This window comes from Camelus dromedarius, chromosome 11 (assembly GCF_036321535.1).
Source record: "Camelus dromedarius isolate mCamDro1 chromosome 11, mCamDro1.pat, whole genome shotgun sequence".
Lineage (NCBI taxonomy): Eukaryota > Metazoa > Chordata > Mammalia > Artiodactyla > Camelidae > Camelus > Camelus dromedarius.
Window position 1 is genome coordinate 63,411,919 of NC_087446.1, and position 18,043 is coordinate 63,429,961.

Here is an 18,043-nt window from a genome sequence, read left to right on the forward strand (position 1 = left end):
TATAGTTTTGATTTACATTTCTCTGATAATTAGCGACATTGAGCATCTTTTCATGTGCCTATTGGCCATCTCTATGTCTTCTTTGGAGAAATGTCTGTTTAAGTCTTCTGCCCATTTTTAATTGGGTTGTTTGGTTTTTTGTTATTGAGTTGTATGTGCTGTTTGTATATTCTGGAAATTAAGCTCTTATTGGTTGCATCATTTGCAAATATTTTCTCCCAGTCCCTCGGTTGTCTTTTCATTTTGTTGATGGCTCCTTTGCTATGCAAAAGTGTGTACATTTGATTAGATACCATTTGTTTATCTTTGCTCTTATTTCTATTGCCTTGGAAGACAATTCTTTTTAAGTAAAAAAGAAATACATTCAAAAATAGTTGGCAAATAGGGAGGAGAATACAAAATTAAACATTTTTTGAAATTACCAAGGTACACCCATTTCAAGTAAAGATAAACAGACCCACATATTTCTTACTGGTCCCTATGCAATAATAGTTCATCACATCACAGAACAGCTATTAATTTACATAAATAAATTATATCAAAACAAATTAAATTGTTTTTGGTCTACTCTGTTTAATAAGACAAGGAAGAATGATGCATTTTGAAAATACTGTCATCAAAAAATGTTTAAAATATAAAGATTCATCACCTAAAGGAATAAACTTTGGATATAAATATAAACATGCTGGTTCTCTGATGATGCCAGATAAATGAGTTTAGGCAATAAAGCTTATTGTTGCCAAAAGTATAGATTATAAATAAGGATTACTGGAACACTAACAATCAATTTCAGATTTTTGCCTTCTTCATTTCAAGAGCCACCAAGCCAGTTTTCTTTAGACTTCCTGGGCTGGTTTGGGCCAGGGTCTAGTCAATATGTAGTCTGCCAGTGATGTAGGTAAATAAGATAGAGGGATGAAGAAAAATTGAGCATCCCAGCCAGCTGAATATCAAGTGCGGGGATGCACAGATGTCAGAGCGTGTTCCATGCAGTCCGTGACCAGGCTCATGTTTGGGCTAATTTGCGACAGCCCTTTTCTTGTGGTTTCAAAATCTGTATACAAAAAGATAAATTGCAGTCAGCAATTTTATTCCTTGTATTTTAAGATCCTATTGGACTCAGCCACAGAAGTCTAACTACATGTAATTTCCACAAGGATTAGGATGTACTTCCCAATATAACAGCCACTAGCCACATGGAGGTGTTGAGCACTTAAAATACAACTAGTATGACTGAAAATTGAACTTTTAAATTTTAATTAATTTTAATTTTAAAACTCAATTCTGTTATTGGAAAACTCTTAAGTATCTTTGGAACAATATAGGTATGTTAATCTACTTTTTCAATTGGAAATTTTTTAACATCTCTATTGAGACATAATTCATACATCATAAAAATCATCCATTTAAAGTGTACAAATCAATGTCTTTAAGTATAATCAGAGTTTTGCAGCCATCACCACAAACTAGAGAACATTTTCATCATCCCAAAAGGAAACCCTGTACCCATGAATAGTCACTCCCATTTCCGGCCAACCCACCCAGCCCTAGGCAACCACTAATCTATTTTCTGTCTCTATGGATTGCCTTTTATGGACATTTCATAGAAATAGAATCATACATTGTGGACTTTTGTGACTGGCTTCTTTCACAGAGCAAACTGTTCTCAAGGTTCATCCATGTTGCAGTGTATATCAGTACTTCACTTCTTTTTATTGCCGAGTAATATTCCATTGTACAGCTATACCACACTTTGTTCACCCATTCAACATTTAATGAACATTTGAGCTGTTTCCACTTTGGGGCTATTATGAAATAATGCTGCTGGCAACTATAAATTTTATTAATCTAAATATAGATGAAGTATGTCCTGGGAAAGTTTAGCATCCAAGTTGAGGTGTGCTGTAAGCGTAAAACACATACCAATTTTCAAAGACCAAAGGGAAAAAATACGTTAAATATCTTATTAATAAATTTTATGTTGATAATAAATGAAGAAATGGCAGTATTTGAGGGTATATTCGTTTAAAATTAAATGTATTATTACAATTAATTTTACCTGTTTCTTTTCCTCTTTTTAAAAGTAGCTATTAGAAAATTTATTATATATATAGCTCTTAGATATCTATTGGACAGTACTGACCTACTGACCTAGATTATTCTGATCCATGGACAAATAAATGAATAATGTCAACTCCTTTTAAATCATGAAATAAATACATCCCTCCTCTTACATATAGTCACTTCTTAGTAAATTCTATTTTGCTTTGATTTCTGTTGTAAACTATATGTACCCATAAGGGGAAACAAATTCCCTCTTAGTTTAAAACTTTAGATGGGGAATAGCTTAGAACAATGACTGGCCTCCTGGCATGATAGGAACCGTAGTTCCCTAGCTTGAGTTCTGAGAAGCTCAGACAGTTTTTTGTCAGACTTTCCTTGATCCAATTTCCCTCCCCCTGTTGGTGGTGACCCTCTTAGGCCTGATGAACCCGGAAGACAGGGTTGTAGGTCAGAAATCTTCTCTCTGTGCATTGCCCTTCACCTTTCCTCTGTACTAAGACATCATCCAATGCCAGGGACAGGGCTACTGCTACCCACCCCACGGCCTTTTTGTGAAATGGAAAGGAGAGCTGCTCCCTTTGGCCTTGGCAAGCTGCTGACTTCTTTGTGTGGGGAAAAAAGCATCCCTTCCCCAGGAAGGTGCCCCACACCAGTGTGCATGACTTACTTCTACTAGGAAGATTGCCTTCCATCCACCCCCAAAACTGCCTCCTCCTCCAGGTCATCAGAATGATATTCTTACACAAAATTGAACCATCTCACTCCTACAAGCCTGCTGTGGCCTGCACATGAGGTCCAGCCTCTGGGAATGGTCAATAGGGCCCTGCAAATCTGGTCCTCACTCACTCACCTCTGCCCACCTACATACACCCTGCGCCCCCTCACAATGAAACATGGAGTTTGTGGCCAGGCCCTGCTACCAAAAGGGTAGGTGATACTGCAGGCTGCGCTTTACCTGAGCAGGCCTCCCACACCAGCCTGGCAAAACAATGAAGAGGCACATCCCTCTCAAGACCCAGAGACTCCATGCCTCTAACCGTGTAGTACCTCCCTGTGCTAGGCGGCCAGGCCCACAGGTGACCAGGCAGGGCAGGCCCTGGCCCTAGGCTGCCTGTATAGTCTCTTCCCCAGCCACAGCAGCCATCACCAAGTCAACCATGAGGTCAGTGGGACATTTCTGAGCCCCTCCTATCTTGGGAAGGCTCTGTTTAAGGAGCTTTATTCTCAGAGGATCTGCCAATCAATCCCCACCAACCCTCTTTGCCCTTCTCATGCAAGGCTTTCCATGATCCCCTCAAAGAAAAGCTCACAGGCATCAAAAAACTTCTGTCCATAGGTCTCCTTGATATGAGGAGGGACTTCTTTCCAGACTTGCTTCATTGTCTCTGAGGCCTTCTGCAGATCTGTCATCTCTGTTCTGAAGCAGCCAGGTTCAACTATGCTGACTTTCACCCCAAAATGCTGAAGCTCACGCCTAGGGAAAAACCCTCAAGTTAATGCCTCTGATTGGAAGATACCATAATTTCAATGTTCTCAGGGTGGAAACAAAACAAAACATAGTTATGAAAAACACATTTACTGAATATTTTAAGGAGAGGAAAAAAAGAAATTTTAAATATCCCTAGATGCAACAGCCGGGACATGATTATACAAACTACCAGAACCATTCAACAGTTCTCAACACATCCACTCTTCTAACAGAGTTATTAAGTACCTACCATGTGCTAGACACTGCAAACATGAAGAATATGAGGAATAATAATGAAAATCAGCATTTTTATGGTATCTACTGTGCTACATGCACAATCTCAGTAAATTAAGACTCTGCTCCCCACCTCAAAAAGCTCACAGTGAGTGAGTGCGTCTAACAAGTAAGCAAATAATTGCAATATAATTCAAAAGAAGTCTAAAGGAGAGGTATTCAAAGGGCTACATAAGTAGAGCGGGGGACGCAGACTTTCTGAGGGAGTTAGAGTAGGCTTCAGTGAAGAGAAAATGTTTCAGTTGAGCCTTGAAGAATAAGGAAGGAATTTCCCCACAAAGAAAGAGGAGGAGTGGAATATCAGGCAATGGAAACTGCACACACAGAAGCAGGGGGCTGTGAAAAATTACAGTGTGTTCAAAGACTGCAAGAGACCATTAATGGAATAGGATGTGGGCCTTAAAAGTACAAGTCATTGGTCATTCCGGAATAGTCAAGGCAGTTCAAAAAACAGTTCCAAAAATACTTATCAGAGGTTGTGCATGTCCCAGGCACTGTGCTAAGTGCCGCCTTTGCCAAGTGAAGTAAGATGACCTTGTGCACCATGTTAGACGCATACTGTAGGCACTCCAGGGAAAGTGATGAGGCTCCCTAAACTAGAAGTTCAAGCAGCCTTGCTAGGGAAGACGAGCCCAAGCTGATGTCAAAGAGAAATGTTTGGAATAATGGTCCATAAGAATGTAAAACACAAAGCATCATGACCCTCTAAAGCAATGAATGGTTCTCAGAGTGTAGACCCAGAACAACGGTATTAGCATCTGGGGGCTTGTTAGAGATGCAAATTATTGGGCCCCAGTCCAAATCGGAAACACTCCAGATGAGAACCAACAGTCTGTTTGAACAAGCCCTCCAGGTGGCTGTGAGGCAGGCCAAAAGTAAAAAACCCCTGTTCCAAAGGAAAATCCTCCCTCATTGAACCAAAACATAAAACCTTCCAATTTAGAGCTTCAGAAAATGATTCTCCAGGTGCTTGAGTGTGCTGGGGAAGGGGAGGGGCTGTGCAAGCCAGGGGCGCTTCTGCCCTCTACATACCCTTCCCCTTGCAGCTTGCTCACAGATTCCCAGCACATCACAACATCTCCATCCCCTGTCAAACTCCAACTCAGACGTGGGACAAAACTTCCTGTTCCTGTTGATTCCTAGCACAATTAAGGCAAATTGGAACTTTGTAAAGGAATCAGTGATTTGAATGCTGGAAGAGCATATCTTTGCTCTTGGTCTGGGAATGAGTCAAGGAGTCCAAGAGTCATGAGTGGTGGTAAGTCAGCAGGGAGAAGCCCCATGGAGGCAGACAGGATGTCGGGCAGACAGGGAGCCAGGCAAGGTGCCTGCCACATAGTAACAACTTATGCAGTGTCCTCGGTTATTTCCCTACTCCCTTCCTAAGCAGATAATGTACTTTGCACATTGTAATTGATACATACCAGTCATGGTATGTGGTAATAAATAATGGCTCCCAAAGATATCAGGTCCTAATACCTGGAACCTGTAAATATTTGTTACTGTAGGTGGCAAAGACTGCAAGTGTGACTGAGTTAAGGATCCTGAGATAGGGAGATTGTGCTAGATTACCTGGGCATGCCTTGAATGCAATCACAACTATCTTTACAAGAGAGGCAGAGGTAGATTTGAAGGCCAGCAGAGGAAGAGAAGACAATGTGATCATGGAGGCAGAGATTAGAGTGATGCGGCCACAAGCCAAGGAATGCTGGTGGCCACCAGAAGCTGGAAGAGGCAAGTAACAAATTCTCTCCTAGAGCCTTCAGAAGGAACACGGCCCTGACAACAACTGACATTGGCCCAATGATACTGATTTCAGACTTCTAGCCTCCAGAGCTGCAAGAGAATAAATATGTGGTGTTTTAAGACACCATACACCAGACATAAATTACTTATGGTAATTTACTGTGGCAGCCATAGAAAGCTAATACGTGGTGCCTATAATATTTACAGCTCATTTCCAAATGGAATTGCCCTAAGGTCAGCCCTTGCTAAAGGGGGGTTTGTGCAGCACCCTAATGTCTACAGCTGACTGGACCAGGAAGGGTACTTGATGGGAGGGGTGCCCCTCTCAGGCCTGGACAGTGATTAATTACAGTGTTATTACCTATATGGCTGTGACAAATTACTGAACCTCTGTGCCTCGGTTTCCCTAGACATACAATAAGGATAAAAATAATTCCTTCCTCACTGGGTTACTATGAAAATTAAATGATTTAACAGATGCAAAGTACTCACAACAGTGCCTGACACATAGTAAGTGCAAAATATATCACATGATGTGGTGTCACCTGGCATACACAAAAAAATGAACTCAGATAATAGGATTCTCTCTCTCAGAAACTGAAATATAAAGGGAAATAAAAAAAAAAAAGTAGCTGATAGACATGAAGCTGAAATGATGTATTAAAAAAATCCAGGAGGTAGAGGCAGGGCCATTAAGGGTTGTGGCAAACTGAAGATATAAGAAAGAAAAGAAAGCTGTTAGATAAAGAAAAGATACAAAAAGTAAAGCAAAGGAATAAGTTAGTTGGAAGCAGATAAGCACCAGAAAGAGTCACCATGAAGAAACAAAGACAAGTGTGCTTTAAGGAGGAAAGAAGACAATCATCCTCTCTTCAGAAATGAAATTGTATCAAGGGTCAATCTTGAACTAAAGTGTGATGTGGTTACAGGAGACAAAGACTGCGGACAAAACACAGGTCTGCCAAGTCCTGATTGTGGCAGGTGAACGTTGATAAAGATACTAAAATCTGAGGCTCAGTTTCGTGTATAAAATAGACCAGTAACAATATCTACAGATCAGATTTTGAGTGATGAAATAAGATAATGTAGGTGAAAGTGACGAGCATGGTATCGGAGACATGTTTAAGTGCTCAGTCGTTACTTCTGTTTTAACTTAAGAGTGTTACCTCAGAACATCTGAAAAGGCTTCCACTCCATAATTGGAGCAACAGTAGACTGTTCCAAAGAGAGCAAGTCTTTCCAGAATGCTGGAGACATTGACGATTCTCCCCTGTGTGCTCTTCACCAAGGGAAGCATGCTCAAGGTCACCTCTATCAAACCAATGAGGTTGACTTGGAGGGTACTCATGTAGGCGTCAATCTTCAGCCAGTCAGTGTAGCCAAATGGGTGAAAAGTGCCTGCGTTGTTGACCAGACCCCAAAGTCCTAAAACAATAAAGGCAAAGCAGGAGTTTAGTTTCAGACAAAAATGAGAGACTTCTACCTTGATCAATCTTCCTGCTGAAAACAACTAAAAAATGCTAGACAAAAATACATTTTTTCAATCTTCTTAAACACATCTATCAGTGAGAAAGTATAGAAAGGTCAGACTAAAAACTAAAAGAAGGCAGGAATCCAGGGAGGTAAACAGAACACTGATGCTAGCTTTTTGGATCAAGGAAATTTGCAAACCAGTGTGAAATTGAACTTCAGTGCTTATAGCCTCAAAAAACATACACATTAAGAAGGTATGAAGTCCAGGGCCCACCTAAGGTAGGGAATCTAATAAAAGACACTTTCTTCATTAAACTGGGATGCTAACTGGCTACACTATCACTTTAAGGGTGAGGTAGAAAGTCCTTCCAAAGGACTGAAAGTATAACTGCCTGTCTTGAACCCTGGTGTTGGGAGAATTGGCCCTGAGGAATCATAACCACAGGTCATCCCTCATTAGAGTTTGCAGCTGAATTCACACTATCTGAGTGGCCAAAACAACAAAAAACAAAAAACTTCAAGCCAAGAATTAAGTTGAAGGTGGCCAAGTGCCCCCTGGCACCTGATGGAAGCAAATGTAGATCCTCTCTGAAGGAATCTTTATGTCAGGCCTTAAAGAGTCACCAAGAGAGAGTTACTAAGAAAAATAGGAGTTCACTGTCATCAGTCACTACATATACACAGTAACAAAGCATCATAGGCAAAAAAAGAGCAGAAACCATAGGCAGCAGAGACAGGCTCACAAGGACTTTAGATACCAAAATTTATAAGACACATAAAGTAAAATGTGTGTGCTAAATGTGATTTTTAAATAAAAGGGCTTGAAAATATTCATCCAGACAAGATACTATCAAATTGATCAAGAAGATTTAGAATGAACCAAATAGAAGTTCTAGAAATAAAAGGTATAATAGCTGACATTCAGTGGACAGATTTAATAGCAGACAGAAAGAGCAGAAAAGAGAAAATGGTAAGCTGCAACATAGAAAAAAGGAGACATTTAGAATACAGTGCAAAGAGAAAAAGAGATGGAAAAGAGTGAAATAAAAGAGACACAAGAGCAAATTAAAAACATCTAACATGTATCTAATCAGATTCAGGAAGAAAAGAGGGAAAATGGAATAAAGGCAATATCCGAAGTAATAACAGATGAGAATTTTCCAGACTCGACAAAGACACTAACCCATAGAGTCAAAAAGCCAAAGAAACCCCAAGCAGTATAAATAAAAAAATTCACATCTAGACAGACTAAAATAAAGCCTTAGTAAGATCAAAGAAAGAGAATATCCTTAAATAGTCAGAAAGAAAAGACAGATTTACAAAAGGTGAAACAGTTAGGCTGACAGCTGACTTCTCAATAGTAACAACAGAAACCAGGGTGCAGTGGAATGGTATCTCCAATGGGCTGAGAAAATAACTGTAAACTTACAAATGCTTATCTAGGAATGAAGGTAAAGACATTTTAAGAAATGTAAAAAAACAAAGAAGAAGGAGGAGGAGAATGAAAAGGAGGAGGAGAAAAGGAAAGGAAAGGAAAGGAAAAGAAAGAGAAGTTTTACCCCTAACATATTCTAAATTCTAAAGAATATACTCAGTCAGGAGGAAAGTAATTTTAGATGAAAGATTCTAGAAGGAATGATGAACAAAGAAAACGGTAAGTAGGGGATAAGTCTAAACAAACATCATATATTGTAGGACCAAGAACAGAACTAAAATACATACTAGCAATAGCATATATGTCAGAGGAGGTGATTGAAGTTCAAAGTGTTCTGAAGGCCTTAGATTAATCAGGAGAAAAAAATAATAAAATGACAATCGGTAAAGATGCAGTTCAAATTTCTAGAGGAACCACTAAATACATAGGAATAGAATATGTTACTTTCAATTTAGTAATGGAAAAGGTGGAATAAAAATCCAATCAATTCACAAGAGGGAAAGAAACAGAAAATGTGGGACAAACAAGCACAAAATAAGGCGACAGAAATAAATTCTAACATACCCGTCCTTAAGTAAGTGTAGGTGAATGAAATGTTCTAGTCAAAAAGGCAAAAACTGTCCGGCTGAATTATTTTGTATATCTAGCTGTATGCTATTTACAAAAGACTCATATAAAATATGGAGATATAAAAAGTTTGAAAGTGTAAGGTCAGAAAAAGGCTCTGAGGCAACAATCTTTGTCACTGAAGGGATGGTAGCATACTCCCCTGAGAGAAGGGCCAAAGAGAAAAGCAGGTGTGGTGAAGAGAAGATAAAAAGACAGAGTCCTCCTTTAGATTTTATGAATCTGAGGTTCCAGCTGAATTTGCAGATGAGAAAGCCAGCAAGTGGTTGGGAATTCAGGTGTGAAGAACAAGAAATAACTTAGAAATCAAGGGCATAAAGGTAATGGATAAAACTGTAGGTAGGTGGGGTCCATTCAGCATTGGTTGAGCCCATATCACGTACCAGGCAAGATGTCAGAAACTGGAGATACAGCAATGGGTAAGAGAGGTCTGTGTCCTCAGGGAGCACACGCTCTAACTGATGGGAAAACAATGACAACAACAACACTGTAGAAATAAACTGCTCCAAACAGCACAGCACAGAGGCTGTGACTGCCCGTAACTCCTGGTTCTGCCTGGGGGAGTCAAGAACGTCCTCAGGTAGGAGTAATGGTTTAAAGTCAATTTTCAACTTTAAAGTACATTTAAAAGAAGTTAAACATTCTGCAACCCAAGCAAAACAATTTTATTGCCAGTTTGCAACTCCTAGGATAAATAGACATTGAGGAGGTCCAATTAATAAGATCTATTAAATCATAAAACAAGAGGGAGGAACAAGAAAGAGGTTAAAGAGGATTTGGATAATATCCAAAGAAAATGCAACTTAGAAAAGAGGATTTATCATAATTGCCAAAAATTGAAAACAACCAAGATATTCTTCAATAAGTGAATGAATAAATAAACTGTGGTAACTGCAATAGAATATTATTGAGCAATAAAAAGAAATGAGCTGTTAAGCCACAGAAGGACATGGAGGGACCTTAAATGCATATTGTTAAATGAAAGAAGCCAGTCCAGAAGGCCATACCCAACATGATTCCAACTATATGACATCTGGTGAAAAACAAAACTACGGAAACAGTAAAAAGCTGAGGAGTTCCCAGGTTTGGGGGAAGATGGTGACGGAGGAAGAGATGACTAGATGGCTCACAGAGGATTTTTAGGGCAGTGAAATTATTCTGCATTATGCTATTAATGGTAGATACGCAATAATTTCTATTTGGCAAAACCCATAGAACTGTGTAACACAGTGTGGATCCTAATGTAAATTACAGACTTCAGTTAATGATAATGCATCAATATTGGGTCATCAAATATAATAAATGTGGCACGCCAATGCAAGATGTTAATAACAGGAGAAACTATAAGATGGGGGTTGTATATGGGAACTCCATACTTTCCAATTTTTCTATAAACCTGTAACAGCTCTAAGAAATACACTCTATTAATTAGAAAATAAAAACTTTTTTTTTTTTTTAAAAAGAAGAGGACCAAAGGCTGACTTCTGGGAATGTCTATATTTTAGATGGTAGCCAAGGGAAGAAGAATCAGTTTCTAAAGAACACCCTGAAAATTCTTCAAGCAAAGAATTGTGGTTGTAAACATTCTACTTGCAAGGTGGGATAACAGCATCAAATCCATTGGGCTCATTTTTCAACGTGAAATTGTTAAGAAAATGAAACACCACAAAAGATCAAGACTGCCCTTCAAATGACAAAGCCAGCATTTAAGCCCTGCTTTTGAGATTTTATATATATATAAAACATATATATATAACTTGAACATCTTCATGCCTAAGTAATGAAAGGAGAAAATAATTCTCTATACCTCTGTCCCTCACACGCTTTTTCACCCACTGGGTGGCCGCAGCGATGCTCTGTGTGTTGGTGACATCCAGGATTACCGTCTCCACCCTATCTGACGTCTGGCCCTTCAGCTTCTGGGCCCCCTTCTCGGTCAGACACGCAGCCAGCACCCTGAGTCCTCGCAGGTCCAGCTGCCTGGCCAGCAGTTTCCTGAAGCCCGAGTCACAGCCCATGATGAAGACGTACTTGTCCCGGAGGTGGCTCACCACCTGCCTCTCCCGGTACCAGCGCAGGAGGTGGTACAGGCCCACCAGGGCCACCAGGCACAGCCACATGGTGAGAAGATCTTCTTCCCTTTCAAAAGAAAAAGAACAGTTTTATTTTATTCCTTCCTTTTTTTCTCTAACCAGTGTTGAGTATTTACTATGTGCCAGGCATTGCACGAGGTGCTGGGACTCTTTATTAACTAATATTTAGTCCAACCCTCTAGTCACAGTCCAGGGAGGGAGTCAGGGAAGTAACCAAATAAATGCACTGCCTTGTGGTAGGTGCCAACAGAAGCGTACACACAGTCTAATGAGGCTGCAGAAGAGGGCCAGTGACCCACTGCCTGCAGAGTTAGAAACAGCTCCACAGAGGCGGTGATTTGGGAGCTACTTCCTACAAGATAGTTGAGTTCAAAAAGTGGACAAGGATGAAAGGACACTCCAGGCAGCAATAATGTGCATGTGAGTGGAGTGGTGGGCAACATGAAACTTGCTGATACCGACAGGCAGCTCAGCACGGTGAGGCAGAGAGCACACAGAGGAAGATGTGGAAGGTAAGGTAGGGAAGAGTCGGGCCAGGAGGGGCCCGTGGGCTGCACTAAGGCATCGGGATGCTGTCTTGCAGGCCACAAGGGTGTGCTACTAGAAGGTATTCAATGCAGGAGTAAGATGGCCAGACTTAGCTTTAGAAAGCTCTGCCTCACAGAGGGAAAGGAGGAAAGATTAAACAGGGGTGTGGTGAAGGCAAAGAGATTAGTTAAGAGACCCACAATTTCGGTGAGAGATTGCAGCCAAAGTAGTTTATAAATATAGACCAATCAGTTGCATTGTTCAGAGATGAGTGTTGGGTGTCCAGAGATGCCTACCTGTCTGTATGTAGTTCTGGAGAAACATCTACCACTTTGGGGCAATCTACAGTTGTTGGCTGAACTAACACATGATTCGTAAAGTTATAGGTAGAGGTCAAAGGCGGGCTTGGGCCCACTAGGACATCATAAGGCCCACACAGTGCCTGCCTTAGCTTGGCTTTAAGGCCTTCCCAGTGCTCTGGCCCTTGACTTCCCCCTTAGCCTTCTCTTTGACCACACTTCTTTTGCACCCTACTCTTCAGTCATAACAAACACCGTCCAGTACCCTACACACTACAGGCTTTTCATGCCTTGGTACACAATTCTGTGTACAGTTCCTTCTTTCCCAGCTCTCATCCCTTTGAGAAATAACATTCACCTGTTAAGACTCCACTGAGTCATCATTCTCATTCGGCAGACATCAGTTCAGCATCTACTATGAGCCAGACACAATGTCAGGCACTGATATGTGACAGTGAACAAAACAAGGTTCCATTTCCACTGAATTCACAGTCTTAAGTGTAATGACTGGCAAGAAAGCAATGCGATATACAGTCGTCCCTTGGTATCCACAGGGAACTGATTCTAGGACCCTTCGCAGATACCAAAATCTGAGGATGTTCAAGTCCCTTATGTAAAATGGCATAGTAGTTGCATACAACTTACGCCCATCCTCCCATATACTTTAAATCATCTCTAGATTACTTATAATACCTAATGCAATGTAAACGCTCTGTAAATAACTGCAAATACAATGTAAATGCTATGTAAGTAGTTGCTGGCCTGCAGCAAATTCAAGTTTTGCTTTTTCGGAATTTTTTCCTAATATCTTTGATCCACAGTTGGTTGAATCTGCAGGTGTGGAACCCGTGGATATGGAGAGCTGACTGTAACTGAAGTAAGGGAAGGATGCTGCTGGAGCACTCAGGAGAGGCTTCCAAGCCAGTCTAGGGAGATCTGAGAAGTTTCCTAGTGAGAAGTAAATATAACTTGAGATCTAAAGCACAATCAAATAGCAGTAAAGGCAGCTAACACTTGTGTAGCATTTGCTATGATCAGGCCCTGTTCTGAGCATTTCACATATATTAACAGTGAATTCTCACAACAGCCCTGTAAGGCAGGTCCTGTCATATCCCTGTGTGTCAGTTCAGACATCAAGACAGTCAAGGGCCTCACTGGGGGCAACATCTATAGAGAATAAAGGGGGAGAGTGCAGAAATAGGTGGCAATACAGGCCTGACACCTCTGAAAGAAGAGAGAGAAGGCAGGGGGATTTAAGAGAAAGAAACTTAAACTGCAGCCCAGGCCCCAAACACTCTCAGCTAGGCTGATGGGGGTCCTTGAGCAAAGACTGCCCGGCAGAGTCCCACACTGCGCTGAACACTGGGCTGTAGGAGCTTTCAGTCCTGCCTCCAGACCTTCAGGGAGGGGAGAGGGGATGGAGATTGAGTTTAATCACTAATGGCCAATTATTTAAATCAGTTATGCCTTTGTAATGAAGGCTCCATAGAAACCGAAAAGGATAGCATTCAGAGAGCTTCCGGTGAGCATGCGGAGATTCAGGGAAAGCGGTGTGCTCAGAGGGAGCGCAGAAGCTCTGCGCCCCTTCCCCCTGCCTTGCCCCGAGCATGTCTTTCACCTGACTGTTCCTGAGCTGTATCTTTTTATAATAAACCAGTAATCTGGTAAATAAAATGTTTCTGTGAGTTCTGTGAGCCACTCCAGCAAATGAATTGAACCCAAGGATGGGGTTGTTGGATTCCCCAACCTATACTCAGTCTGTCAGAAGCACAAGTGATAATCTGTGTTTGCAACTGGCATCTGCAGGTGGGGTGGGGAGCAGGTAACCTTACAGGACTGAGTTGAATTGTGGGACACCTGGCCGGTGTCGCAGAGAATGGCTTGTTGTAAGTGGGTCCAGAGCTGTTAAGGATATAGGGGAATAAAATTGGAAGAGCCAGTGAAGGGGAGAAAATAGTGGACAGAGGCATTTAATGCTCCCTCCATCACTCCCCCTCTTTCTCTCCTTTCCCCCCTCCCCCACATCCCTGTTCTCTCCCCCTCCCCCCAGCTTTCAGCTCTCTCCATTCCAAGAGCTCTGTGTTCTCTAGCCAGCTACCTCTGTGCTGCCTGATTGGCGTTCTTTGCTGCACTGTAGTCACAGACAGAGCTTGTCCTGCCTGTCTATGGACTAAAAGGGCAGTTTCCCAACGCCAGTCACAGATGAAAATCCACCCCCCACTGAGGAGGAGCTCGGACTGCACGGCCTCCGTGGGTGTTACTGTTAAACCATCACACAGCAAGAAGACTGGACTTGCAGAAGGGGCGTGCCAGGCCAGGCAGAGCCCCCAAACTGAGCCAAAGCTGAACATGAATCAGATATATATCCGACGATGCCTTGAGTATTGCAAACATCTATAGCCCTTGACCTGACCATTTTCTGAGGTTCTGTCCTGTGTTTCTAAATTCCTAAGTACTCTGCAGCCAGATACTCAATATATCCAAGATAGAATGTATCGTACTTTCTCCTAAAACTTCCTCCTCCAGTACTCCCAATTTCTATCTCTATTGCTTTTTCAGTCTTCAGGCTCTGACGCTTCCTCCCCGTTGCCCCGTGCATTACCTCAGGAGATGAGGCTGCAGAATCTCACTCTGCAGTAGCTCTGGAGCGCCTGCCGCTCCTCTTCTTTCCTGTGGCCAAGTCCAGTGTTCAGGTTATCAACATTCGATGCCCCTTGCTTGGCCAATCCTAGCAGCCTTCTCGCTATCCCCACAGCATCAGTCCCTTCCCCTCTCAGCCACACGGTGCTGTCTGATTAATTTTCCTGAAGCACAGTTCTGTTGATGTCTGTACCTGAAAAGCATTCAACCTACTCAGTAAAATCTAAGTCATCTAAATCCATGACTGGGCCTCAACCTTGTCTCCCGCTGCTCCCACTCACACAGCCTGTGTTCCATGCACACCGAGGAGATTGCTGCTCTCCATTTATTCGTGAGCTGCTCTTTTCGTGCTCCAGATCTGTGCTCTCACTACTCCTTTGCCTGTAATGCCCTTCTTGCTCATCTACGCACGTCACTTATTACCGATCCTGCAAAGCTCAGCAAATCACAGTTCCTCCATATAAAGCCTTCTCTGAATTATCAGCAGTAGATCTGCTCTCCCATAACAATATACTCAAACTGCTCCTGTGTAACTCGTCACTCCAACTGGGCTGGTACCCCTGGGGCAGTTCTGTGACTGATTCATCTTTGCAACTGATGAAGTACCTACTTCGGGGCTTTGGTCCAGTATGTAACTAAATTGGATGATTACCACTTCTGAAAGAGCCTGTTTGTAACACATATTCAGCACATAAGGCTACTTTGCCCAATTGATGGACTATAGTTAAATGTCACTGCTTTTTGGGGGGGAGCAATTAGGTTTATTTATTTATTTTTAATGGAAGCACTGGGGATTGAATCCACGACCTGATGCATGCGGTGCATGTGTTCCACTACTTAAGCTATACCCTACCCCCGTATGTCACTCTTACTCCCTGCATTATTTTTCTTTTTCTTTTTTTTTAACTTTTTTTTATTGATTTATAATCATTTCACAATGTTGTGTCAAATTCCAGTGTTCAGCACAATTTTTCAGTCATACATGGACATATGCACACTCATTATCACATTTTTTCCTCTGTGATTCCCTGTATTTTTCTTTTTCTTGAAAGTAGCAACTACAATATAATACATAGTAAGTGTTTTTACAGATCTTTTCCTTTTCTATAGATGTTTAGAAAGTGTCTAACTTCACAAAGACACACAGAAGCAAGTGTAAGCTAAGACTGTGGTTACTCAACCTGACCATTCCGCCGGTACCTGGGGACAAAAGCCTTTGACTAGTTTTTAGCATCTCCATCTTCCTCATTCTTCATATTCAGGCACATTCCAAACCCTGCAGATTCATTAATATTCTGTCTCACATCTCTGCCCTTCCTTATGTTCTACCTTGGTTTTTACCTTCACTCTGCTCACCTGGCCTAAAGCCTCCTACATTGTCCCCTCACCTCCCACTCATTCTGCACACCACTGCTGGATTAATGTTTCTCGGGCCCAGTCTTAGTCAGGCCATTCCCTCCAGCAGTCCCCACTGTCCACCAAACAAAGGGCAAACTCACTAGGTGATTCGAGGCCCTCCACCTACAGTCCACTCACAAATGTCCGCTTGCAGTCAAGTTGGGAAACTCGCCATTTCTCACACCTGCCAGCACATTTCAACTTTCGGAGCTTTGCTCTTGCTATTTCCTCTGCTTGTTCACTGAAACAAATATTTATCAAGTACCAACCATGAACCAAGTCCTGGGTGAGTGCTGCGAGTGCAAAGATAAGTAGAACCCAGTGCCTACCGTTAAGGAGCTCACAGAACTAGTGGGGGATATAGAAATAGAATTTGACACAACATTGCAAAATGACTACAACTCAGTAAAAAATGTTTAAAAAAAAGATAAAAAACCATATTTCTTCTATACAGCGCAAGGAACTATTTACAATATCTTGTAATAACCTTTAATGAAAAAGAATATGAAAACAAATATATGTATGAATATGCATGACCGGGACATTGCGCTGAAACACTAGAAATTGACACATCATAACAGACTATACTTCAATAAAAAATAACAATAATTTAAAAAAAATTATTTTTAAAATGTGGAAGGGCGGAGGGTATAGCTCAGTGGTAGAGTGCGTGACTAGCATGCATGAGGTCCTGGATTAAATCCCCAGTACCTCCATTTAAATAAATAAAATAAATGTAATTACCTCCCCCCCAAAATAAAAAACAAAAAAAATGTTTTTTTAAAGTGGAAAGGACAAAAGAGAAGGTGCTTATTTTTGCCTAAGGTGTCATGGAAGAGGTCACATTAGAGGTGAACAGAAGTTCAGCAGCCTGAACAGAGTGAAGGGGAGCACAGCCCAGGCAGCAGGAGCAGGATGAGAGCTGGCGCACAGGTTATAAGGAAACATAGCCCATGGAGTAGCAAGAGGCAACGCTAGAAAGACAGGTAAGGGCCTGATCAGGAAAGCCCTTGGATGGCATGCTGAAGAATGTGGACTGTGTCCTTCATGTTGTCATTCATGCATTCAGTGAACATTTGTGAGCACCCCCATGTGGTAGGCACTGAGTTACACTGCTGGTGGGAAGGTAAAGTGGTATAGTTGCTTTGGAACCTTGACAACATGCTCAGTTACAAAAGACCACATATTGTATGATTCAGCTTATATTAACTTTCTAAAATAGGCAAATCTATAGAGACAGAAAGTAGGTGACTGATTGCCTAGGGAAATCAGGGTTGGGGGAAATTAGGGAGGGTTACTGCTAAAGTGTAAGGAAATTCTTTTGGGGGTAACACAAATGTTCTAGAATTGATTGTGGCAAATGGTTACACAAGTCTGTGAATATGTTAAGATCTACCGAATTGTCTACTTTAAATGAGTGAATTGTATGTGTAAATTATATCTCAATAAAGCTTTTAAATAAAATAGATATAATAAATGTTAGAAGAGGGTATGCACTTTGGACAAAAGAAAAAGAGCAGGGTAAGGGGGATCAGGAGAAGGCCCCAACAAGAAAGCCAAGAAAGCCAAGAAAACCACATCTGAGTAAAAATATGGAGGATGTCAAACAGCTCAGCATACAACAGGTATGAGAAGAAGGGAAGAATTTGAAATATACAAAAAGCAGATGCCCTTGGACTTAGTGATTAGATGAGGGAGTCCTAGAGTAATTCCCAGTTTCAAATCCCTGAGATACAGGATGGTTCAGTATACATTCTTATGTATCAATAAATGTGATGCAGCACATCAATAGAATGAAAGATAAAAATCATATGATCATCTCAAAAGATGCAGAAAAATCATTTGACAAAATTCAACACCCTTTCAGGATGAAAACTCCCAACAAATTGGGTAAAGAAGGATCAGATTTCAAAATAATAAAGCCATCTATACATTTGATACAATCCCTATCAAAATTCCAATGTCATTTTCCACCAAA

At 41.4% G+C, this 18,043-nt stretch overlaps 1 protein-coding gene across 1 annotated transcript; it reads right to left on the minus strand.

Moving 5' to 3' along the window:
• Nucleotides 1-774: 774 nt before the first annotated feature.
• On the minus strand, nucleotides 775-11,237 carry LOC105098297 (17-beta-hydroxysteroid dehydrogenase type 6-like). Its single transcript, XM_064491283.1, is given in 2 exon segments — nucleotides 775-1,054; nucleotides 10,915-11,237. Coding segments are annotated over 2 exon segments (531 nt in total). The 5' UTR covers nucleotides 11,228-11,237; the 3' UTR covers nucleotides 775-836.
• Between the last annotated feature and the right edge of the window lie 6,806 nt (nucleotides 11,238-18,043).